This window comes from Prosopis cineraria, unplaced genomic scaffold, assembly GCF_029017545.1.
Source record: "Prosopis cineraria cultivar Desert tree isolate PC_DT_omini unplaced genomic scaffold, ASM2901754v1 PC377, whole genome shotgun sequence".
NCBI lineage: Eukaryota > Viridiplantae > Streptophyta > Magnoliopsida > Fabales > Fabaceae > Prosopis > Prosopis cineraria.
The window spans coordinates 1-27,196 of NW_026555704.1; the positions used below are offsets into that span (position 1 = coordinate 1).

Genomic DNA, 27,196 nt, shown 5'->3' on the forward strand with positions numbered 1-27,196 from the left:
ATCAAATCAATGTTTCATGTCTATCTATTACTATCAATTATAAATTGACAACGATGTACCATTGCAATATAGGAACAACAAGCGTATTACTTTAATTAAAAAAGAAAAATCAAAGAAACATTCGCTATGAGCATGCACCGGAAAGGACTATAAGGGAATATCATATGCATTTACCAGCCGGATATCAACATATTTTTGTTGCAGTAGAGAAGATCAGCTAGTTCAATTGTGTTAACGTTTACACCACACGATCAAACAGAAATTGTCAACAATTTAGAGCAAAATGGTTTATTCAAAAATTCCAGTTGTCCTCCATCGCCTTGATAACTCTGGACAAGCAATAAGTTGGAACCAGCTCGTATTCAGAAACTGCAAGCCAATAAAACTAGGGAATGAGGGAAAATCAGATCAATGAGGCAATGACAGTAAAGTCATTGAAACACATCATGAATGTGCAGAGTTCAGATACTCTTCTACTCTTCAGAATCTTTTTTTTAAAAACATTTTAGTCATGTGTAAATATTGCCCCAAAACAGAGTGAATCACAATTACTGAATAGTTACTAACAAAGATCATAATTGAATTCAACATTTTTCATCCCCCATGCAGCTCAGTCTTGCCAAGTGTACAATACTTATTGGCTTCAAAGTTCTATTTATGTTGATACAAGTTTCAATCAAAGCTTCGTATAATAAAATGAAATCAGCAACCTTATACGAAAGACGGTTTGGTGGTTTCAATACTGTGTCAATAAACCACCAGCATTACTTTCAAGGAATATGTGGGCTCGTGCATGCTGATGCCAATTGCTGTATGTGGAAGTCGTTCTGAGATGTAGCTAGCAATTTTCATGTGCAAATTGATAATTGTAGAAAATAATGAATATGGAAGAGAACAAAGAATAGTTGGATACACAAAAACTATACCTTTCACAAATTCATCAAGGAATCCCTCAATCTCCTGATTGGCAATTTGGCCTACCTAAACACATTAATTTTCAAATCGTGCATTCTTAATTGCAAAATGATGTGACAGAAAAGAAAGAAAGATTCAATTCTTGCTACACACCACAAAAACAAAAGACTGCATAAGAGAAGCATTTTTAATGTAGTCCTGAAAGTTGATTGAAGCTGAGCCTTGTGAAGTAGCTCCATGCAAGCAGCCTAAATTCATAATCAAACAAAGCAGGCAGCTAGTTACTTAAGAAATCAACATAGTAAAAATGCCAAGGCCATCTCTGTTTACCTATTTTCCTTGAGTTTGCAGGCAAATTAGCCAATAAACTTGACAAGTCAGTGATTTTATGCCAGAGGACTTCATTAGTCACAGGATCCCTTTTCATTCCATTTTGGAATAACTCACCTACAAGGATCCAAAAGTGTTGTATTAAGATTTACTTGGCATAACAGATTAAGTATCATAATGAACTCACACTAGTGCCAATAGCAGGACAATATTGCCTTCAGATGTATCACGTAAGCATATTACCCACGTAACAAAGCTTCAAATCTTGCCGGTCGAGTTACAGGGCTCCAATTGGGTTTGATCTCATGGTAACCCTTGGGCCCAAAATTGACAAAGACAGCACGTACACACCAGCAGAATGAAGTTTGCTCGATAAAATTTGTTCAGTGGCTGAAAACATTACAACCATGACCAAATTGGAAGGAGTAAAGCTTAGGTTTTTGTGTGAAATGACAAATGAGCTTAAGGAGACAAATATCAAGCAAGTGGAAGACATGTGTAACGATAACGTCAAGAAAATCATCTTATAGCTTACTGTTCAAATTACTAATTGATTGGCAGCAGTATCAGACCACAAACCAAGAAATGAAGCTTAAGATTGCAAAACGATTGCAAGATAAGGGGAATTTCTATTGATCAATTATAGTTCATCACATTTCCAGGAGAGCTACGATATCTAGATTGGTTTGAAAATAGAGAACATTGAGTTTGAAATCACCAACCGAGATGTAAGTTGCCGCAAGATTCTCAATATGATATGGGAGGTTAGGCTGAGCCTGCATAAGCACTTGTTAGTTGACTTTCCATAATCTGATAGTCAGAAACTTGAGTTTTCCAATTGGCATTGTAATAATATGTAATTCATAACGATAACAACGCAAAAATGAAAAGGTTCGTCCGCAATTCCTTCGATTTTCCTTTCCGTTCATTGCACTGGTACAGAGTACAGCCGTGAAAGTCTCTTTCGTAGCTGTACTGTTATTAACTTCCACTATTACTTCTATCCGAGCTTATAATTGATTATCTTACAAGAAATTTCTCTTTCGTGATCTCCATACTATTTGATTAATTCGTTTTACTGTTCTTTTAGCGGATATCATTATTAATCGATTATAACTTTCTTGCAATACATTATTAATGACTGGATGATGATTCATACGTCTTTTTACTCAAATTATTCCAGAAAGATTGAGTAAATTTTAAACGGTACAAAATCAGAAGTCATGCATAGAAATTAATTAGCATTTTCACCCCAGGGGCATCATCATCAGCGTCAAATGGAAGGTTGTTGAGCAAGAAAACGACGCTTCCTGATTCTTGAATGGCTTCCTCACCGCCGGCGACATTTCCTCGTTGTTCGGAACGGGTCCCACTTCCATCAGCTTGCCGCCTTCGTCAACTTGCTACTCTTTTGGAGGAAAACGTTTATATTGAAATGCGTTATTATTTTTTTTAAAAAAATCTCTCATTATTAAACTCAATATATTTTTTTAGAGAAAATTACAATTAATTTTCATACAAAAGAATTAATTATTATAAAATTTATTAACAATTGAATTAAACTGATAATTGGTTATATTGCCAATATAATTCAGTTCAATTGTCAATAAATTTTACAGCAACTAATTTTTTTTATGTAGAATTTTAATGTAATTTTCTCTCTCTCTCTCTTTTTTAACCAACTCATTAAACTCAATATATATAAACACACTTTTTTTTTTTGCCAGAATATATATACACACACACCCGATGATTTGCCAACATATATAATATAATTAATTAGGAGGTATTGAAACCAACTAATTCATATTGCACCTGTGCTAGTGCTTTCGATCTTATTCAAATTTTATGAACAATGAAAGGATAATAAAATAAGAAATTAAGAATGAAGTAAGAGCGAATGATGGTGAAAGACAAATAATACAATTATGAGGCCACTAATTGAATAAAAGCTTAAAAGGGTTTTAAAGAAAAATTTATGTGGAACGTTTTTTGCCTGCCTTAACTTTTGAATGGTACAATGTTATTTTAAAAGTTTGGAAAAATAGTGCAATATTACCTTTTGGTAATATTTAAGTAACACTAATTATTAGTTGAAAAAATCTGACTAGAATCAAAAACTAATTTTGCCCTCAAAAGTTTATTTGGATAAGCAGTTGGTATTCTAAATTTTTTTAATTAACACAATGTTTTTGAGTTGAATTATATTGAATATTTCTAAGTCAAAATCCAAGCTAATGTTGCCAACAAGTAGGTTTGAAAAAGTTTATATATATACATATATATACACATGTGTTTTTTGGCTAAGCCTGCTTAACCTGACACCTTCGCATAGACACATGTTTGGAATATCTTATAAGCAAAATAAGGACAAGCCGGATTTTACTCAAGAGAAAGTATGTAGAGTGCTGAGACAAAGTTGATTTAATGCCCAAGCAACCTCGATAAGCTTTTTTGTCAAAATTTAAAGATACCGACCATTTTTCAATATTGATAACAAGTTATGATGTTTTGCTTTTCTGATTTAAATGATAATAACTTAAAAACATTGTGTTAATCGAAAATTGAAGATATAAATTTCTCATTTAGAAAAACTTTCAAAATAAAAATTGCTCTTTAATTTAATTTAGTTGAAATTTTTCAACTAAATATCAACCATTGGTCAAAGATTATCATATGACAACATTAATGTTGCATCATTTTTTAAATTTTTGGAATAATATTACATCATCAATCATAACTCATTGATACCAGTTTCACGAGGCAACAAAAGGTTAAGAATAAATTTTTCCTTGAATAAAACATACAAGAAGATGTGCAGCTATATATGCAGAGCTAATGAACAAAACAGTTAACAATCCGATTCAACCATGATTCAAGGAAGTCGTCAAATGTAAAACACTAATTAAGATAATTGTGAATCTTTCTATGATTTAATTATCTCTTTATTTATTTATTAGTTATTCTTATTTGAATATTTATTTTCTTGGTTACCAAGTTCTATCATCTCTCTTTTTCAAAGGATATATAATTGCTAAATAACTTTTGTCAAAAAATAATAATAAATAATACGGAATAAATATCACTCATAATAACTATACTAACAACATTTTTTAAGTAAAGATAAATTTAAGGTTTCTATTTGTCATCACTTTCCATTAATGATTTTCAACAAAAATAACCTATATAATGATATTTTTTATCGAGACGCACATAAGATATTTTAATTATAAAATTATTTTTTGCTGTTTTTGATGTAATTTTATTCCATTTTATGTCTAAATTGGCCCCTTAAATTGTGAATCCTTGATGGTCTTCAATCAGAATTCTCAAAAGACCATACTTGAAAAATTTATGCGACATGTACTCTAGATGCAGGCCTACGAAAATTTATTCACAGACAAAAACAACAGCATTCAGCAAATATATGGTACGCGAAACTTATTGCTTTCATTAACAAGCAAATCAAAGCAAAAATTCAACATGAGCAAGAAAAATATGACAGGACTATAAGGGATTATCTTATTTATTTACAACCAAATATGCACAATTTTTTGGTGATATAGAGAGTGATCAACTAGTTGGGTTCAATTGTGCTGATATTTACGCCACCCAATGAATAAAAAGATAGTCTACAATTTAGAGCAAGATGGTTTTATCCAAATAATTTGTCCTCCACAGGATCGATAACTCTCAACAAGCACAAATCAGCATCCAGCTTGGATTCATAAAATGCATGAAAATGGAAGTGAGTGATGGAAAATTAGATCAATATTCATAAACCAGATGAACTATTTGAATGTTTGGTTAAAATGAGAGAGTGATTTACTCTATTGACGGTGACACTTAACACGCATCATGAATGTGTGCAGGACATATACTCTTATACCTAATTTTCGAAGTTTTTTTTTTTCACTTTTTGGTTCTGAGTAAATCATTCCAGGAGATGTTCCTCTTTGGCCACACAAAAAAAAAAAAAGTCATTCAGGAGATATGTATTCTCGCTCTAAGACAGAATGCATCACAATTGGCGTATTGTTACTCAACAAGGATCGCCAGCAATACTTGAATTTAATACTTTTTCTGCGTTCAAGTGGTTCAGTCTTATCAATTGTACATCCTTGTTAGCTTCAAAGTTCTATTTATACATGTCAATACAGGTTTCAATCAAATCTTCCAATAATAAAATGAAACCAATAATCTTTTATGAAAGTTGGGTTGGTGTTAAAATAATTACATCAAGAAACTGAGAACCTTACTTATACAGAAGGTATGTCTGTGCCTGTGCGTGCATTATGATGCCAATTGCAGTATGTTGAAGTTGTTGATTAATTTATGTTACCGTACAACCAGATCTTTAAGCAAATACATTAATTAATTAACTTCCTTGAGGTCTCTCCCTCTCAAGGGTTTTCTCTCAAGGGGTGGTGGGAGTGCGTCTCGTCCGTGCAGGTGAAGGTTCACGGCGTCTCCCCTCCGACTTTTGTCGGAGGCGGAGACGTTCATGCTTTGTGTTGTCGTGGTCTCATTTCTGTTTTTTTTTTTTTTTTTTGCTTGGTTTTGCCGATGGATAGGTGGTTCATTGGCTCGGCAATAATCAGATCTAAGGGGCGTTCCCTGCGATTTTGCTTGCTTGGTGGTGGTTTTGCTCATGGTTGGATAGAACTGGAGCTAGTTACTCAGTTTTGCATTTTTGGAGATGCAACAGTGACAACCATTTTTTGTGGTGGTTCTTATTGGATCCTTGCAGTGGTGGCATTTCTGGGGTGTTAGCGACAGATATCTCTTATACCATTGGGCGATGTCTCATGGTGCGGGCTCGCCGTCTCTTCTATTTTCTTCTTCCTGTTGTGTTTGTTTCGCCGACGTCCATGGTTGCCTGCCCTGCTCTAGGTTTCACTCACGGTGGCAGTTCTTCAACCTCTTTAGTTGCTTCCTTAAAAGGGGCGGGACCTTTTGGGTTGTTCTTTGAACCCCCACCCTTATGGCTCAGAAGTTTGTTGGTGTTTTTTTTTTGCCTATGGATTTCCATACAACGATGGCAGTCATTTCTATTTCTACGGTGGCAACGGTTGCTTTGAGCCCTTGTTGTTCTGTTACTTAGGGCTAGGGTTTTGTGGGCTTATTTGTTTCTCTAGTCTGTTTCTCTTGGTTCTTGTGGGCTTTGTCCCTTATTTTGTTTGTCTCTTTTTTTTTATATATTTTTCATCTGATAAAAAAAAATTAACTTCCTTACAAGTATCAATGACTTCTAAAATGAAGATTCAGATGTCTCTCTACTAACATTAATCAAAATGTCAAGAAAGATTAATATTATTTTACATAGTAAACCAGAAGTCATGGATGACACTTAATTAGCAATTTTACCCTAGAGGCATCAATGTCATTTTTAGGATTGTCAAATGATAGATTGTTGTTTGCTGAAATTAAAGCCATCAAATGTGGCTTAAAATTATGCATAGACATGAACTTGGATAAGGTAGAAATCTTTACAGATTCCATGGATGCTATGCATTACATTTACAGAGGTGTTAATCAAACCCATCCTTTTTTTGAAGACATTCTTGAGGTTCAGGGACTTTGTATTCTCATGAAGGATACAAACTTTATATGCTCCTCGTGAACAAATGACCTGTGCAGATTTTTTGGTGAAGATATTTAACAGGGACTTTGTTTTTCTTGAGGATATTCCTACTGGTTGTGAGGCGCTCATTTTGTCTGACTATAGTGGGAGTCTGTCCCACTGATTCCTAGCAAATTTGAGTTTTCTTTTGTTTTTACTAGCTCCTGGCTAGTCCAGTTTGATGGAAAAAAAATGATAGATTGTTGATCAAGAAAATGATGCTGCCTAATTCTTCAAATGGAAATACTTCCTCATCGGCCAACGACATTTCCTTGTTGTTGTTCCGATTGGGACCCACTTCCATCAGCTTGCATTCATTGCAACTTGCCACTTTCTACTCTTTTGAGGAAAATATTATACTCTCTTTAATCTTTATATAGTACATTTTCAATCATTTCATGCATATTAAAAAAAGTTACATAAAAAGTAAGATGTACTTTTATTTGTATCCTTCACTTTAAATAATAATATAATTATATTAAATATCTCAATGCTAATTAAGACAAGGTGAAATTAAAAAAGTAATTTAATTATTACAAATTATTTTTTATTTTAGATCAAAATTTATTTTTAAAAGATTTTTATAAATAGGATCGGAGGAAATGTTTGAATTCTTCCTGGTTCTTTTTTATATCATGCACGTGGAGTTTGGAAGAAGGGGAAAATGACAAAACAATACCCTCAAAGTATGGAAATAATAAATAGATGATATAAGATGTGATGATTACTACTTAGTTTCTAAGAACTTATATTGCATTTTAATTTTTGACAAACAGATATATTTACCCTCAGAGACTATTATATATTAAAAAATGATTAATAAATAGGAATAGAAAATGACTACTTTTTTTTTTTGCAACTTTGTCTATCAATCAAATGAATTAAAGTAGTCGTTTTAAAAAGAAAGTAAATCATTTTCTACTTTATTTATAAACAACAAATTATAGAACTCATTTCATATTCTATTTTAGTCAATAGGTGAATCAAAGTAGTCATTCCCAATTTTTAATGCTTGCACTTAACTGATAAACAAATTAACGTATAAAAGAAGTAATTTTTTATTTTATTTTAACTAATAGTCCGATTAAAATAATCATTTCCAAACACATAATAATCACAAAGATCAAATATATATGATGATGTCAGACAAATTTCTAAAAAATAAATAATAATTGTCACATATAGTATATTACTACTGTTTTGTCGTTCTAAATTTTTTGTTTTGGCCGCAAGCATGATTGGCTTTAAACAGCCTGTTTATATTTTTTTCCCCACTGCCCATGATTTGCTAAAATTCTTCTTCTATAAGTTTTTCATTGTGGTCAATTTCTATGATTCAAAATCTTTATATCTATTTATATCTTTTAGTATAGTTGTACTCTTGACAAATGGTAAAATAATACTTATAATTTTTGAATAAAATATACATATTCTCCATAATCTCCATAATGCAAATAATATTATAAGATTCATTGATAACTTAACATAAAATAAAAAGTGATATTAGATATTTTAAAATTTGTTATTAAAAGTGACTTCTTTTGTAAAAAAATCACAAAAAATGAAAACTATCTTGTGTTTGGTCGAAATTATAAAAAGTGGCTTGTAGCACAAACAATAATATTTTGGGTCCCTTAAATATCATTTCAGAGTTTTTATCTTTGGAGGTGTGTGAGGAGAGCATTTCTTAAGAGAGAATAACCTCTAAAATGAATTTCATAATTGTGAAAATATATTGAGAAAAAATGATTTATTATTTAATAATCTTAAAATTTTAATATATCTTTTGGATATTTATTCATAAAAAATGATTTATTATTTACTTATTTTAAAATTTTAAAATATTTCTACTATCTTTATATTTTGATAATTTTTTAATTTATTAGAGTTGAAATAATAATTAATATTTTTTTATTCAATTATTTATAAAATTTAAACAAGCAAGATAAAAAATTTTAAAAGAAATTTTTATAAAAAAAATAATTTTTCAATTAAAAAGTATTTTTCTTGGTTATCAAGTTCTATATCATCTCTGTTTTTCAAGAGTATATAATTGTAAGTTATTTTTGTTGAAAAAAATTAAATAAAATACGAAGAAAATATCACTCAAACAACATTTTTAACAAACGATAAAATTAAGGTTTCTAGTTTGTCGTCACTCTCCATTAATGATTTTGAACAAAAAAAACCTATATTGTATTTTTTTATGAGAGGCTCATAAGACATTTTTAAATTATAAAATTATTTTTGTTGGTTTTAATGTAATTTTATTCCATTTTATCGAAAAATACAATATTGTTACTTTTTTAGGGAAAAAGTAATTTTATTCTATTTTATGTCTAAATTGGCCCCTCAAATTGTGAATCCTTGATTACCTTAAATCAAATTTCACTACACAAAATAAGCTAAATATGACGACTTATATTTGACGGTTATAAGTGAAAAATGACAAATAAAAAAGGCGCTAAATACTTGACAGTTGTTTCAAAACAACCGTCAAGTATTTAGTATATATTTGACGGTTATATTGGCATAGCCGTCAAATATATATGCATCCCAATTTTATTTTTTTATAAATATATTTGACGCTTGTTTTATAATAACCATCAAATATATTTTGGAGTACTTGACAGTTATTTATAAAAAAAAGCGTCAAATATATGGTTCAAAAGGAAAAAATAAAAAAAATTAATTATTTGACGCTTGTTTACTAATAACCGTCAAGTATGTCTGCATTTTATTTGACGGTGTTTAATAACAAGCGTTAAGTAATTAATACTTGACGGTTATTATGAAATAACCGTCAAGTATTGTCTTTTTGATGGTTGTTTGTAAAAAGTGTCAAATATATGGTTTAAAAGGAAAAATAAAAAAAATTAATTACTTGACGCTTATTTATTGATAACCGTCAAGTATGTCTGAATTTTATTTAACGATTATTTAATAACAAGCGTCAAGTAATGAATACTTAATGGTTATTATGAAATAACCGTCAAGTATTGTCTTTTAAATTTACGCTTCAGAACCTTTTATTTTCACATCTCTACAACTCTAACGTTTTCAAAAAATACACTCAGAGTGCTCAAATCATTTTCTATTACTAAAACTGTCTAAAAACACAGATTTAGACTCAATTCTTCTTGGGTTTTACTCGTGGGTTCCATTTTTTGGGTTTGTGGGTTGTTCGTTCATTCAAGTCTTCATTTCGGGCGTTTTGGGTTCGTTCTCCGTCTTCCATATGTAAGTTTAATTTCTTCTTCATCTGTTTAATTTATTTTTGGGTTTAGTGTTTAGGGTAAATCTGACTTCAAATTCCCCTACTTACTTTCAACAGTGCAAAACGCGAGTTGTCTTCTTTCCTCCTTTCCCTGCTCTTCTTCTTCTTCGTCCTCATGCTCTGCCCCTCTTAAGTAAGTTGGCCTATCCTTCTTCCTTTGTGATATTGTTGTCAATTGATTGTAATTAGGGAGTTGATCGGAATTAGCAATTGGAATATGAATTTTTTGTTCATTAGAACTACAATTTGTGATTGAATACATATAGGCTTTTGTTTCAATTCTTTGTTAGTTTTAAATTAAATTTAAGATTATATGAAAATTACTTTACTGTTAGGTATTATATGAATTTGTTGAAAATTGCTTCCCTTGTTGTGGTGATGGTGATTAATTTTGTTGTTGGATAACTTGATTAGATATGATTGAGTTATATTGAATTTATAGGACAAAATAGATTGTTGGGATAAAATTTTATATCAATTATTGTTGGGTAACTTGATTGAGTATAATTAAGTTATATGAGAACTTGAATGATAAAACTTTTTGTTTAAGTTGATTAATTGTGTTCTTTTTATTTAAGTTAATTGATGTTTGAATTAATTGTGTGCATTTTGTTTAAGTTGATTAATTGTGTTCTTTTTATTTAAGTTGATTAATGTTTGAATTAATTGTGTGCATTTTGTTTAAGTTGATTAATTATGTTCTTTTTATTTAAGTTGATTAATGTTTGAATTAATTATGTGAATTTTGTTTAAGTTATTTAATGTTTGATTTAATTGTCTTCCTTTACAGATAAATGGCTTTTGATAGCAAATCTGTTGATACCCCTCCATTAATTCTAGCTACAAATTCGACTGAGGTTCTGAGTACACAGAAAAAGCTAGAGCAGGAGTACAATAACATTCAACGGGGCCTAACGATAATGGAAGAGGTGACAAAAACAAGAGCTGCAGGAAAAAAAAATTGATGTGCAATGGAACAAGAAAGGGCAAGCAATTAAATCCTCAAAATTCTTAAGTTATATTGGGGTAGTGGCAAAAACTACTGTGCCTATCATAGTAAAATCATGGCGCAAAGTAAATGAGGCCACGAAGGCTCTTATTTGGGATACTGTAGCAGTAAGTTACATTTTACTAAGTATATTTTGGTATAAATTATTTTTAAAATTAATGCATCTAATATGTTGTTTATTTAATTTTGCAGTCAGGATTTGACATTGATGAGAGTAAGCAAGATTTTGTCCTACAAAATGTTGAGAGGGCACTACAGTCTTTCAGATATTTCATCACACAGAAATATTTGAAAGATCCTAATGCTGAATTTGTAGCTCGAGTTCCTCCCTTATTACAGCCTTTGGTAAAACAAGAGGATTGAGATGCTTTTGTTGCCTCACAGTGTGAGAAGGAATTCAAGATATTAATGTTTCTTAAATTTCAAGTTTGGTGTTATTTATTGATTATATGTGTATGTACTAACAAAAAATTTTGTTATTAACTCGTCAAGGAATTAAGTACATAGAATAACGAGAGAGAAGCGAAGAACGAATATCCTCATAGAGCAGGGAGGTTGGGGTATACAGGCATTGAGTAGAAACAATTAGAGGAGGAGGGATCAGAGATTACCATATCCCGCCATAAGCTTTGGGCATTAGCATGCACTAATAAAGAAGGAATTATTGACAACCCCCACATGAAGGAGGTTACTGAAAAGATTGTAAGTATTATATTTATCTACTACTTAATAATTAATTATGAATATCCAAACTAATCATATTTACTCTACACAGGATTCCATCTCTTAGGAAGTCTCACAGGGCAACCTTCCTGAGGATGAGGATATCTTGGCTAGGGCGTTGCGAACTGCTGACCACCCTGGTCGTGTCAAGGGTGTTGGCTTCGGAGTCACGAAGAAGTAATATTTTGGCAAGATAAAAAAGCGAACATCAGCTTCTTCGTCTGAGGTCCAAGAGCTGAGATTAGAGCAAACGGTTATGAAGCAGCAACTACTAGCCCAGGCAGCATTAATTGACATGTTGTTGAAAGGGCAAGTCTTGGAGGACTTTGGGTGAGATTAGCCCTAGTCAGAAAGATAGTTGCACAGTCCCCTCAAAAAAACTACCTGAGGTAATATGTTTTACCTTATGAATTTGTCTAATTATTTTTATTTTAGAAACTGATTGTCATTGTTTGTTTAATTAGGATGAGAACGATTGCAATTGTTTGGCAAACACTCCTAAACGTAGAGTGGTTGCAACAAGGCATGTGTACAACATTCCCGAGGACACAATCCATAATCATTCCCTCTCGCCCGACTGTGTTAGAATTTTTCTACTTGTTACCATCAACCCAACTATCCATTGCCTGTTCCTACTGATGAGGCACAGACGGTAGGGGAAGCAGTAGGGAGCTTCGTTGCATGGCCTAGCCACCTTGTAATAGTGGTAACACCAAAGCCGGCAAAGGACCCATTGCCTCCAAAAAAAAAGGTATGGTTTAAATAGTTATTTATAATTTTATAATCTAATTATAAATATCTAACTTTTTTGTTGTGCAGCTGAGAGGAAAGAGCAAGCTAAAAGGTAAGTCGGGCCATACCAAAGAGTCAGCCACCGTTTTGCAATATCTAACAGCACCAGTGCTAGCTGTAGAATACAAATATCGTGCCTCTCTTGAGACATATGCGATGGCTACGATGATGGCTCGTCAAGTTGCGATTGGGGATATCATTAGTTTTGATGATGGGCTATATGGAAGATCGGGTTTGTTTGAAGTTGTTCGGGATGAAATTTTAAATGAAATTATCAAGCACAAAATGGCCAGTACTAGTCTGATGAGCTTCTACATGAGGTATGTCTTCGATAATGCTCAGTTAATTACTTAAATTATATATATGTGTGTGCGTGTGTGCACGCGTGTGTATTAACCTGATTATTTTTTTACCTAAGCCACCTTTATACCTCATTTGTGGTTCCTGGCAGCCTTGAGTCGATATTCAAGCTAATTAATCCCCACGATGTCTCTGCCTATAATGGAATTACAAAGGAAGCTCTTGAAGATCAAGCAAGGCAGCTTTTAAATCAATTTAAGGTTAGGGGAGCAAGCAATGATACTTTATTTCTTGCTCCTTACTGTCAAGGTAAGCCACTTTCTAGCTACTTTTGGTGCAAGTAAATATTTTTTATATTTACTTATTTGATAACACTTGTTATTTCTTATTAGGGGGCACTGGATGCTTATTGTGGTTAACCCTGTTGCTTCAAAAATTTGGTATCTTGATCCTCTTAATGGAGAACCAAGCAATATGCTAGATATGGTAAAACTTTTTAATAAGTAAGTTGAATTTTCATCAATTGTTATTTTAATATCCATATATATTGAATTTATAACATTTATTCTTTATTTCTTTCTTAAAGTTGTGGTCTTGTATCGTACTGCGACCAACAAGACCTTGTCCCCTAGCTTAAGGGTATTGGACTCTTGTGAGACATGGGTCACAGTTAAGGTAAACCTAATGGACTGAGTTTTTAATTAACAAACCGTGGCCTTTTAACTATTATTTTATTGATATGTGATTTTTTTTTGCATAGTGTTCACTCCAGCCAGATCAGAGCAATGACTGTGGCTATTGCTCTTGAAGGACATTATCACCTATGCCCCTACCACATTACCTAACAAGGTATATATTAAATTTAATGATACTTAAATTATAAATTTTAACAACTTTTGTTAGATAGCTATTAACTTGAATTTGTTGTAACTCTTTGCATACAGTACTTCGAGGATGCCTACTGTATTCAGTATGCAGCTGCACATATAGAGGAAATCCTTAAAGAGGTAGCTCAGGCCGTGTTTAACATGTGGATAATAGCAGTGGTTAGGCCCAATTAGTTTTGGTATACACATTTATTTTTTTGGTCAATTTTATATTTGAGGCCAATTAATTTTGAAATTTAAACTTGTAAAGTAGGTAAAGTTATAGATTTTTTATGGCATCAGGTTTAGAGTATAGGTAGATATAAGATAAATTAAAGATATTTAGATTGTAATTTCAATATAAATAATGATTCAATTGTTTTTTATTGTTGGCTGGTTGGTATATATATTTGATTGCTTTGTATTTGCAGGGGTTGCTTTTTAAGCAGCCCCCAACTTTTAAAAAACACATCATAAATACTTGACAGTTATTTAGAAAGAAACGTCAAGTATAAGTTTATTTGACGGTTATTTCAAAATAACCGTCAAGTATGTACGAATACTTGACGGTTATTATGAAATAATTGTCAAGTCTTTGGCATACAAAACTTGTGAAAATATTTTAACGCTTGTTACAAAATAAATGTCAAATTTTTGCTTAAGTATATGCAAATGTTTAAGTGATTACTTGACAGTTATTTTAAAATAACCGTCAAGTAATCTCTAAAATATTTGACGGTTTTTAACCGTCAAATAAATATATGGCGCCTCATTACTTGAACGGTTAAAAACCGCCAAATAATTTCTAAAATAACCGCCAATAAAGGAGTATTTTGTAGCAGTGTTTTCAAAAGACCTTACTTGAAAAATTTGATTCGACATGTACTCCAAATGCATACCTACAAAAATTCTTTCATTGACTTCGCAGACAATAATAACAATGGCATATAGCAAATCTATAGAAAAGGAAACATGTTGCTTTCATTAACAACCAAATCAAAGCAAAAATTCTACATGAGCAAGAAAAACATGCAAGGACTATAAGGGATTATCGTCTTTATTTACCAACCAATATGCACAAATATTTTGTTACAATGGAGTGTGGTCAATTAGCTGAGTTCAATTGTGTTGACATTTACACCACCCAATGAATAAAAAAATTGTCTACAATTTAGAGCAAGATGGTTTTATCCAAATAATTTGTCCTCCACCGCATCGATGACTCTCAACAAGCACAAATCAGCATCCAGCTTGGATTCATAAACTGCATAAAAATAAAAAGAAGTGAATGATGGAAAATTAGATCAATCTTCACAAGCCAGATGAAATATTTTAATGTTTGGTTAGAATGACGGAGTAATTTACGCCATTGACAGTGACACTTAACGCACATCATGCATGTGCACGGTATACATACTCTTCTAATTTTGGAAGGTTTTGTTTGTTCACATTTTGGTTCTAAGTAAATCATCTAGGAGACAAATACTCTTGCTCTAAGACGCAATGCATCAGTGCATCGTTACTGACAAAGATCACCAGCAACACTTGAACTTAATACTTTTTCTGCGTTCATGTGGTTCAGTCTTGCCAATTGTACATCCTCATTAGCTTCAAAGTTCTATTTATACATGCCAATACAGGTTTCAATCAAATCTTCCCATAATAAAATGAAATTAATGATCTTGTACGAAAGTTGGGTCGGTATTAGAATAATAATTACATCAAGAAACTGACACCCTTATACGGAAGGTAGGTCTGTGCGTGCACTGTAATGCCAATTGCAGTATGTTGAAGTCTTTCCGAGAAGCTAAGCTAGCAATCTTAATTAAAAGTTGTAGAAAATCATGGATATAGAAGAGAAAGAAGGACAGTAAGATAAACAATAATCTTACCTTTCACATAATCATCTATTTCCAGTTCGATATCCTGATTGGCGATTTTGCCTACCTATCCACATCAACTCATATCAGGATCGATATGAGAGCAATTAACAATTCAGAGAAAGATATTCATGTAAGAATGATCCTGTGCATAGAGTACAGTGGTATATATAGGATATATTGCTTCATAACTAACATAACCACTAACTACTAACTTCTTTAACATGCTCCCTCAACCTGAATCTCTCTGCTACACATGTTCATCTTTTTCTATTACACCCCAGCTCAATGTGAGCCTTTCCTTCAGAATCCTCTAGCTTATATCTGAAATATAAGAAGGTTGCATTAGTAATTGGCTTTGTGAACACATCTGCTACTAGCTCTTGAGAAATGTGCCAAACCGCAATATGTTTACTAGTCACCTTTTCTCAAAGTATTAGCTATAGATCAATGTGTTCAGCGCGTGATTCAAACATCAGATTCACAGACAATGCTACTGTACTGTAGTTGTCAGGATATGAGAGAGAAAAACAATTCAGAGAGAGATTTTGCATTACTGAATGATTTTGTGTGTAGAGTAGAGTCCACGGGGGCATATATAGGATACATTGGCTTCATAACTAACTAACTAACTAACTATAGCTAACCATAATCCCATAACATAACTAGCATAACCACTAACTACTTACTATGACTGCCAGAATTGTCAAATCATGCATTCTTTTCTTGAATCTGCGGTTTCAAAATGCAAAATAATGTGACAGAGAAGAAGAAAAGATTCAATACTTAAGTTACACACCACAAAAATATAAGTCTGCTCATCAAGAGAAGCATTTTCAAGGTAGTCCTTGATTGAAGTTACACCTATGGAATCAGCTCCATCCAAGCAGCCTTCCTTACGTTCATAGTCAAGCATAGCAGCTAGTTACTTAAAAACTAAATATGGTAAAAATGCCAAGACCATCATGCTAACCAATTAACTTTGAGTTTGCAGGCACATTATCTCGCAAGTCAGTGATTTTATGACAAAGGACTTCATCGGTCACAGGATCTATTATCATTCCATTCTCGAATAACCCACCTACAAGGATTCACCAGTATTATATTAATATGTATGCAACAGAGTAATAATTAATAAATGAACTATCATCAGGAACTTGGTAAAGTCAAATAGCAGGTTACTATTGCCTTCAAACGTATTAAATATGAAGTGAGAACTGAGAAAACAAAAATTACTCACCTAACAGATTTTCAAATTCTCTCCGGTCATTTACTGGCCAGGACTCGGGGTTGAGCCAATAATAACCCTTGGGTCCAAAATTGACATAGACAGAACGTAAACCTCCAGCAGAATTGAGTTGGCTTGATAAAATTAGTAGTTGTGGCTGAAGACATAACACGCATGAATAAGTTGGACGAACAAAAGCTTAGTTTTTGCATGAGATTAGATAAGAATACAAATTTCAAGCAAGTGGAAGACATGTCACGTGTGGAAAGGTCACGTCAAGAAAATCATTATAGCTTACAGTCCAAATTAATAGTTAATTGGCAGCAATATCAGGCCACAAACTAAGAAATGAAGCTTTAAAACTGCTTTAGGGCTTGCAATAACATAAATAAGGAAAAATTTTACCGGTTAAAGTTCATCACATGTACAGTAGATCTACTATATCTAGACTGGCTTGTAAATATGAATTAAGGGTTTGAATTCACCAACCAACATGTAAGTTGCAGCAAGATCTCCAATATCATCTACGAGGTCGGGCTCAGCCTGCATGAGTACAAGGATGATAAATAACATTATAAGATCCACTTTTTAGACGACTTTCTATAACATAAAATTGAGTTTCTGAATCGAAACTGTAATGATAATTTATAACGATTTGAATACATTATAATGTTCATCCAAAATTCCTTCGATTTTCGTTTCCATTTTATTGCATTGGCACAGAGTACATGTGAAAAAAATAGCGAACAGAGATACTAATTAGCACTAATAATTGTATTATAGTTTATCATTGATTATCGTACAAGAAATTTCTCATTCGCGATCTCCGAACCATTTGATTGATTTGTTTTACCGTATAGCCCAATCTTTAAGCAAATACCATTAATTAATTAACTTTCTTGCAAGTATCAATGACTTCTAAAATGAAGATTCAGATGTCTCTTTACTAACATCAATCAAAATGCCAATAAAGATTAATGTTATTTTATACAGTAAATCAGAAGTCATGGACGACACTTAATCAGCAATTTTACCCCGGAGGCGTCAATGTCATCTCCAGGATTGTCAAATGAAAGATCGTTGATCAAGAAAATGACGCTGCTTAATTCTTGAAATTGAAACGCTTCCTCACCCGCGGACGACATTTCTTCGTCGTTGTTAGGATTGGGACCCACTTCCATGAGCTTGCCTTCGTTGCAACTTTCTACTCTTTTGGGAGAAACGTTACGTTTGAAATCCCCGGGCTATCGTGCCCGCCGCTTCCTTTTGTATCGTGCACGTTGGGTTTGGAGGATTGGAAAATGACAAAACGATACCCTTAAAAAATGCGAATAACAATTAAGTACTATAAAATTGATTATTATTATTATTATTATTATTTAGTTATCCTTAAAAACTTGCATGACATTTTCATTGTTGATGAAATGACTAATTTGATTAAGTTATCGACTAAAACATAATAAGAAATGATATATAAATTTGTTTTATCAACCAAATAAATTAACAAAGATTATTTCAATTAATAAGAATTTGACTTATAACTCATGAAGTTATAAGAAAAAATTCTGCTATTAATGTAAAAACTTTATTAATGGGTAACTTGTAAATATTTTGTAAATACTCTTGGAAGCATGTCTTGATTTTGTAAACTTTTGAAACTCAACTCATCTAAACTTTCAACAACAAAAAAAAATGCAACTAAAATGATCATTTTTTAATCAATTTATAAATCACATATTTGCAAAACAAAAAAAAAATCATTTCCTATCTATTTTAGTCAATATGGAGCTCAAAATAGTCATTTCTCAATATATAATAGGTACTATTTTTAGTATTTACACTTACCCCTTCCAAATCACAATATAAGCATTATTTGATCCAAAATATAAAGTATTGGATAAGTGTTATATATATATATATATATATATATATATATATATATATTAATTACACCTTTACTTTATTGAATAATTAATGAAGGTGTTTTAAATAAATCAGATGTTATACTTATTACATTTAGGGCTCAATTGAAAAATATGTGAAAATTTTTAAAAGATCAAGATCTTAATCAATTTTTTTAAGAAACATAAATTAGTTAACAATGACTTATATTATAGTCTACAACGAGTAATTAATAAACAAATTTGCAAAAAGAAAGTACTCATTCTATTCAAAAATGTGAGACATTTTTAATTTTTCGAGGTGTAATTATTACCTTTTTTAAAAAATATCCTTATTGATAAATGACTTTATGTTTATCACAGGGTGTTTAATAGAATTAAATATGAAAAGATAAGATTAATTTGAAAGTAAGTAACTACTTTATTAGGGGTGAGATTCTGATAGAAATATCTTATATTTTTTAAATGAAGAGAGTAGCTATTTTCTATTCCCTTTTAGTCAATAGCCCAACCAAAATAATCATTTCCTAATGCAAAACAGTCACTAGGAGCAAATATGTCATTTTGTCAAAAATTAAATTTAAAATGTTAGACAAGTTACTAAAGACTAAATAATACTCTTTCCAATCTTAATTGTTTGACATCTTCTAAAAGAAATTTTTACTTCAAAATATAAGATACTTTATAATTTTTAAATTACTTTTTTCAAGTTTATTCTTTCTTTATTAATGTGAGATGAAATTGTGTTGTTTATGAGAAAGTAATTAAAGCTTGGGCATGAATTGTGTTATTATTTATTGTCAAGGATAAAAATAAAAGAGTATCTCATTTTTTTAATGATATTATGAAAAAAATAAATTTTCTTAAGATAAATGAAATAATTAAAAATATCTTAAAATAAAAATTAAAGCAAATAGTTATTAAATTTCACGCTACCTAATTTTATTTATGTATTTTATTTTTTTTTTATTCTCCCTTTTTGTTTTGGCGGCATGCCAAGCATAACTGGGTTTAAACAGTCTTGTTATTTTTTCACTGCTAATGATTTGCTGTAGCGCTATGTTGGGTTTTGAAAGCTTATTAAAGTTTGGATATACTTTCGGATTCAAATAATCACTTTGTTATGATAAGTTGTGAACTTGTGATTGCAAATGACTCGTGATGTTAATTGTATTGTGAGAACATAAAATTCTTCCATAATTTTTTTATATAATTTATTAGTTAAACTTTACAAAACTATATTTTTTTTATAAACGGTCAAAATTATATACAATAAAAGGAGAAGTTATAAAGATAAAGTCACCAATAAAAAAATTAAACAAGTTTGCAATTAAGCCCTTAAAATTTTCCATGAATAGTAGGGCTGTGAAAAAGTCCTCTGATTTAGTCTAACACAATTTGACACGAAATGGTCCTGTCCTATCTGATCTGTATAAACACGGGTCCTTTAAGAACAAAAAAATCAAGCTATTTTTTTGAGTTGGACTGAATAAGAAACTAGACATCTAGACCAATTGATCCAATCCGGTCCCATTAATTTATTTAATATATTATAATTAATTTTTTTTGACAAATACTTCAAGTATAATTGATACTAAGGAGATGATTACATGAAAATTTGTTAAGTTTATTTTTAAATTATTGATGTAATATAATGTTATTGAAATTTGTTTAGTGTTGTTTTTATTGAAAGTTATAAATTTAAATAATTTGGATTGTATATGAAATATTTTTTTCTTATTATTGAAAATTAGTATGGATTTATTATAATTATAAATATTTTTATTATTTTAATTAAGTTTATTAGGTTAAAATAAATTTTAATTCTCATAAAAAAAAATAAAAAAAAATAATTAAGTGAGTAATAAAATAATAAAATTAATCTTTTAATTTTATGAATCAAATTTGATTCTGTTACTCTTTAAATTATAACTAGATAAAATCAAATTATATGCCTAATCCAATTATTTTTATAAAAAAAATCAGACTTTGAGTTAGGTTAAATTTAGTGCCGTCCAGTCCTGCAGTGCTAATGAATAGTGATTTATATATGTGGCTTCGTGTATTTTCGTTCGGCTTCGTGTATTTTCGTTCACTTCTTGTATTTAACCTGGTCTCCTTCACCGGCAGAAGGTCATTTACTTACCGTCGTTTGAGCAGACGGCAGTAGTTCCTACGGCAATTCGGTAGGCATTCGGCGGAGCTTCACTTTTATGATAATATTATTGCCGCCCTCATACTATTACTCCATGCTACCTCGCATTGCTCAAGTCTGAAGCTCGTTGTCGCACGGTCTTACCCTGCCTGTCTTCGTCACTCCCGGCTCCAGTGTCAGAACTGCGGCTTACGTAAGTTCTTTGCGTTTCTCTCAATACTCATTTGCCTTTCCTAAGTAGCTCGAATGTGCAACAGAGTTGCTGATAGAAAGCCTCAAGGGGCAATAGGTTGATATGTATTCGCTTTTGTTGAGTTATATTTTTTGTCAGTTAGATTGTTGCCTTTGCTTCTGGTTGTTGTTTCATGTAGAGTTTCATTTGGTACTAATTTCATCCCCAAAGAAAGAAATTTGAATTTTTTTTTAAATTTCATTTTTGCACCTGTAAGATGATAACGTAGCACATGTGTTTGACTCAGCCTACGATTACAAAGGAGAATAGGGAAATAGAAAATTTTAGGACTAAGCATTTATTTGCAAACATGTCCATATATGCAGATTGCAGAAACTCAAGTGCATGAACATCAACAACTGTTATAAATTACTTTTGCAATTATAAATATCAGATGGAGTCGGTACTCAAATGAAAGAAACATTTATTTGGACTGGATGATAACTTTTACGTTTATTTGCATTATTACATTTCAGTACTCTTTTCATCCTGATTAGACTACCCATATGAACAATTTTCTGCTGAGAAGATTCCATCCTTTATGTCTCAGTTCTCTGTTACTTTATCACCTGTTAGAATGCTCTATTCTTTGCTTCTTGTATTAATATGTTCTGGATTTTAATTTATGATATTAGACAGAACAATTTCTAATGGACAGCAACAACAGGAGGAGTTTATATTGAAGCCTAGATTGGTGTTGCTGCCATTTGATGCTGCTGTTATTTTGTTGTATTGTTAAATTTTCATTTGATGCTATTCTTGTTATGTTGTATTGTTGTGTCCTATAATTCTGTTGTTCTATATGCTATTGTCAGTGAGATCATTGTCTTGAATTTAGATCTCAACTATCTTTAGGTTGATTTTTTTTAATTCGGATTTATTAAATTGTTATTCAAATCATTGAGTTTTGTTTAAATAACATGTAGGCCCATGGAGATTTTGGTAGGCTCAAAGCCTACTTAAGGCCTTCAATGCCTAATTCCTTAAACCTTTTTAAAGGCCTCCATATTAGGTATTCCTTTAAAAAGGTTTATTGCATAAAAACATGTACACATGCTCAGGTTTAGGTTCAGGCTTTAGGTTCTTGTTATAGATTAAGGTCTATTTGGTCAAAGTTTGGCTTAGCCTAGCTTGTTCCCATCCCTAATCTTTGATTGTTGGTCTGATGCCTTGTTAAAGCTAGTTGATTTCAGTGTTTTGATTCAATATTGGGAAAGTGTTGATCGACAGATTTCTGGTCTGATTCCTTGATAACTGCTCCATATTTCTTCCTCCCACTTTTGTATCCCTTGATACTTTTTTCTCCAGTTCTTTCATCAATATATATTTCTTCAATTCTGTATTGTAGACAATGATGCATGGAAATAATAACTCAACAGGGGATGAAGAACACAATGATAGTGCCATTGAAGAACATCCAGGAATTCCACTTGCACCATGCTCTCAAAGCTCTGAAACTGGAGTGTATTTTATTCTTGAGAGAGCCTCACTTTGTGTTGCTAATGTTGGGAAGGTATTCACTTTGATTAACTTCTTGGTAGTAGTGAGCCTAGAATTCCTCCTATTAGAAAGAGTTCTATAAAACTGATGCAAAAACGTTTGGCACAGTTATTTTTATTTTCAATGATTTTAAATCTCTAGGCAATACCTAAACAAATTTATTCAGTTTGGGGAAAGTTTGGTACATTGAAAAGTTATTTGAAGAAAGGAAAAAATGATAGGAAGTATTTTTATTTTGTTTGGTAACCAACTACCAAGTGAAAAAGCTTTCCCCATGAAACATGCAGGCTCTAAATACACTGAGTTAGGTGGGGATGGCACTTAAAATAACTAGAGAACCAAATTGAATCATTGACATTTGTAAAATTAAAAAAAGTAATTTCCAAAAACTGTTATATGTCTATGCTATAAAAAAAAAGAAACAGTTCACAGTTATTTTTTGGCATCTCTTTAAAATATATATAAAAATTGTTGTAAATATTGTCTTTTATATTTTTATGCTATATTTTATAATTCATAATGTTATTAATGTTTGATTTATTTTAAAATTTTGAATTATATTTTTCGTGGATGCAGATAAAATTATATCATATTTTTTAAAAGCTGTTTCACGAATACAAATACTTGTTTACAGAAACTGATTGTTTGGGTAATATCCACAAACAAATCACGGTCTTTCTATTTAACTTTCTTTTCTGTTGTTTTTGTCTCGTCTCGTTTGTGTTTTTGCACCCCCCCCACCCAAAAAAAAAAAAAAAACTTTTGCCTTACGTTTGTGTGAGATATCTTTCCTTCATTCTTAAACAATTTGAAGGGAAAAAGAATAAGAATAATTCTTTGTATCTTGCTGAATGATTATTCATATATTTGGAATTTTTGTTGGCCAATATATGAAAATGGGCTTTTAACATTTTCTATCTTCTTTCAGAAATACCGGATATTGAATCCAGATGATCATGCCACTTTTCTGCGGAAGCAAAATAAGAATCCTTATGATTTTAGACCTGATATTGTTCATGAGGTCAGTAGTCTATGATCAAGTTATGCAAAGTGGCCAAATATGAAGTGATTTAGATTATGAATTTCCAGCAAGTTATTCTTGCAGCAGAGTAAAACCCTTGCTTTGGTTAATTATGTGAATGCATTCACAAACTTTTTGGTTGTTGAGGAACAGATATGTTCCAATATTCTGTTTATGTTTATTTTCTTTCTTAGTTTTTGTAGATTCCGTTAGTGGACTCTTTAGCCTCCGTATTTTTTAGTTGAAAATTAATATGAATGTTCATATAGCATCTATACAATGTGGAAACCTATCCTTTTTCTTGATCATTCTGCAATCTTTCTTGAATTTAGGCCCTCCTTCAAATTATGAGTAGTCGGCTCCACATGGCTGGTAGGTTACGTGCTGTATTTATCCAAACCGATCAAGGAGTTCTCATCAAAGTTTCACCACATGCTAACATACCAAAAACTTTGGCAGGCTTTTGTAACATGATGGGTAGGTTTTTCTACTATGAAATGTATTATTACATCCATGTTTTCATTTAACGCAATCACATTCATGCCATGATTTCAACTTTTCCACAATAAATGTAGTGGAGTTATTGCAGAAGTTCCATATCAAAGCTAAGAGCAATCATGCAACACTATTGCGTGTAATTAAAAATCCTGTCACTAAACATTTACCTGCCAGCTCCCACAAAATAGGTGAGTGTTGTCAGACAGGTAACACTAACCTGTCAATACGTAGTCTCAATAGTGTGAAGAGGATATAGTCTCTTGAATTTTTTAAGGTGTTTGTTATTAAGTTCTCTTATAAAATTGAAGCTTGCTGATATATTCTGTTTGGGAAAACATAATTTTTTGTCCCTTTGGTTTCATCGGGTTTTGCTTTTAGCTCCTGTAGTTTTTTTCAATATTTTTAATCCTTATAAGGGGGACTAAAAGCATTGAAAAACCTGAAACTATAGGGATCTGAAAAACAGATGTCATCCAATATTTTTGAAACTATAGAGACTAAAAGCAAAACCTGATGAAACTATAGAGATTGATAGTTATGTTTTTCCCTTTTTTTTTTTAATAACTCATCACGCATCGTGGTCTTCTAAAAAATGATGCTTCCACTTGTTATAACATATGGACCTATCAGGAAAAAATCTTAAAAATCGAAGTGGGTTTTTTACTTATAGCCCCCCCCTAATTTTTTACTTATGCTAGTGTAGGCCTATCTTTTAATTCATCAAAGACTGCTCGGTTGAGAGACTACATCAGTAATGCTGCCCATCATGAGAACCTTGTGTTTGTGGTGAGCTTGATGAAGCCTTCATGCAAATTTGCAACATGAATTTTGCTCTCGTCTCACTAATGGATCTGTGTAAATAACTATTATTCAGGTCGGTGCAATGGCTCATGGAAAAATTGAAGCGGACTATGTGGATGATCTAATATCAGGTTGTTTTTCAACGATATTGAGTAAATTTAAATTTAAAATTCATGCTAATTTCTGATATATGAGGCTATGTCAGAATTTCTTGTAGAAAGAGTAAACTTGTATTGCTTATTGCAATTTTTTTTTAATTAATGGATAATGAATGCCTTAAACTGGGTTTGGATGGAGAGAAAAGTGAGAGGAAAATAGAGAAAACTAGGAGGAGAAATTTCCAAAAATAGTAAAAAAAAATTTAGGAGTTTTCTCTTCTAGTTTTCTTTCATCTCTATTTTTTTTTTTTTCCATCCAAACGAAGGGTTAAGGTTGATGTACTTTTCTTGGGTTTGGTCAAATCCAGTATGCTGTTTTGTATTTTGTTTTGCTAGGTCGACAAATAGGGGTAAGTAATTTAATTAAAAGGATTGTTATCAAAAAGAAAAAAATAATTAAAAAGATGAATTGTTCTTTTTTCTTTTATCAAGGATTGAACTGTTAAAACAAAAAACAAAAAACCGAAGATCTACGGCTTCGATTTCTTTGTATTGTTGGACAAATTATTAGTTTCTATAATTAATGGTAGGATCAAAGACAATTTTGCTTTCCACCATTCTAAAGTATTTTCACCTTCTGTTGTGTCATTCTCACAGCTTTCTGTACTAATTTCTGTTTCTACTATTTACTTCTCTTGTCTTATATGTAAGGTGGAGAGAGTATTTATTTTGATTCTATTTATAGAGTACTTCAGTAATTATTGTATATATCTTTATCCTTTTGCCCTTATTAAATGTTGAGAAGGTTATGAAATGTTAGAATATTTTATTTTTAAAGTACGCATATTTAATAAGGACAAAGTTAAAAGAGGTTTAATGTGTTTCTTAGTTCCAATAAAAATAGTGAAAGTAATTTGTAAATAGAATTGAAGAGAGTACTTTATATTGTCTGTACAAGTTGTATTACTAATTGTTATTATTGTGTTGTAATCATCATCATTATTATTGTGCAAGTGAGGGTCATTGTTTGGTTTTTCATTTGTCTCTTTTTATATTGGTTTTGCAGTTTCTGGTCATCCCTTGAGTGCAGGAACTTGTCTTAGACGTATCTGTATTGCACTGGAGAAAAACTGGAAGATCATGTGAATTAAATTATGTCTATTTTGATTTTACATTTGAGTGTACACACACACACACACACACACACACTCTCGCATAGGTCGATGGCAAAGTTTTGTTTTCTTTTGTTTCAAATCTCATAAGGCCTTGAGTATATTAATCAAAGTCATATACCTGATTTTCAATGGGATTAGGTTCAAGTGAACAAAATCATGCTTGTTGAATTAAATTATGTCTATTTTGATTTTTCATTTGAGTATATATATATATATATATATGTATACTAGCATAGGTTGTTGGCAAAGTTTTGTTTTCTTTTGTTTTAAATCTCGTAAGGCCTTGAAGATATTAATCAAAGTCATATACCTGATTTTCAACGGGGTTAGGTTCAAGTGAACAAAATCATGCTTGTTGAATTAAATGTTGTCTATTTTGATTTTACATTTGCTTGCAAGAAACAAAATGGCGTGGAGAAGAAGTTAAGGATATTCAAGGTTTCAAACTTTGGTATACAGGAAAAGTAAGCGCACGCAATGGAGTAGGTATCATTATGGATAAGGAGTGGAAGAAGAATGTTGCAGAAGTTAGCAGAATTGGAGATAGAATTATTTCCTTAAAAATGATAATTGGACGTGAGACTGTTAATATTGTTAGCGCTTATGCGCTACAAATCGGGACAGAAGCCAGTCTTAAGGAATTATTTTGGGAGGATCTGGAGGGGTTGATTCGACACATATCATAAAGTGAAAAGATTTTTATTGGAGGAGACTTTAATGGGCTTGTTTGGAGGGAGGCTGGTCAGTATACGAGGGTGCATGGTGGTCTTGGTTTTGGAGAGTTAAACAATGAAGGACAAACTCTTCTTGATTTCTCATTGGCGTATGATTTTAAGATTGCCAACACTTGTTTCAAGAAGAGAGATGAGCAT

General features: G+C 31.6%; 3 protein-coding genes across 3 annotated transcripts; 1 reads left to right on the top strand and 2 right to left on the bottom strand.

Annotated features, from left to right (window-relative positions):
- Positions 1–292: 292 nt before the first annotated feature.
- On the bottom strand, positions 293–1,654 carry LOC129296661 (uncharacterized). The gene is made up of 5 exons (XM_054935245.1): positions 1,597–1,654; positions 1,246–1,362; positions 1,069–1,163; positions 927–981; positions 293–369 (listed from the first exon to the last, which is right to left on the bottom strand). The coding sequence occupies exons 1-5, from the start codon at positions 1,652–1,654 to the stop codon at positions 293–295; spliced, it is 402 nt and encodes a 133-aa protein (XP_054791220.1).
- Positions 1,655–15,922: 14,268 nt separating this feature from the next.
- LOC129296660 (uncharacterized) lies at positions 15,923–17,729 on the bottom strand. Its single transcript, XM_054935244.1, has 5 exons — positions 17,607–17,729; positions 17,433–17,486; positions 16,956–17,100; positions 16,689–16,796; positions 15,923–16,039 (listed from the first exon to the last, which is right to left on the bottom strand). The coding sequence occupies exons 1-5, from the start codon at positions 17,646–17,648 to the stop codon at positions 16,029–16,031; spliced, it is 360 nt and encodes a 119-aa protein (XP_054791219.1). The 5' UTR covers positions 17,649–17,729; the 3' UTR covers positions 15,923–16,028.
- Positions 17,730–18,122: 393 nt separating this feature from the next.
- On the top strand, positions 18,123–26,497 carry LOC129296662 (uncharacterized). Its single transcript, XM_054935246.1, has 9 exons — positions 18,123–18,227; positions 21,015–21,192; positions 22,611–22,744; positions 23,660–23,752; positions 24,085–24,229; positions 24,328–24,438; positions 24,954–25,036; positions 25,125–25,182; positions 26,216–26,497. Exons 1-9 carry the CDS (start codon positions 18,123–18,125, stop codon positions 26,293–26,295), a joined length of 987 nt encoding a protein of 328 aa, XP_054791221.1. The 3' UTR covers positions 26,296–26,497.
- Positions 26,498–27,196: the final 699 nt, after the last annotated feature.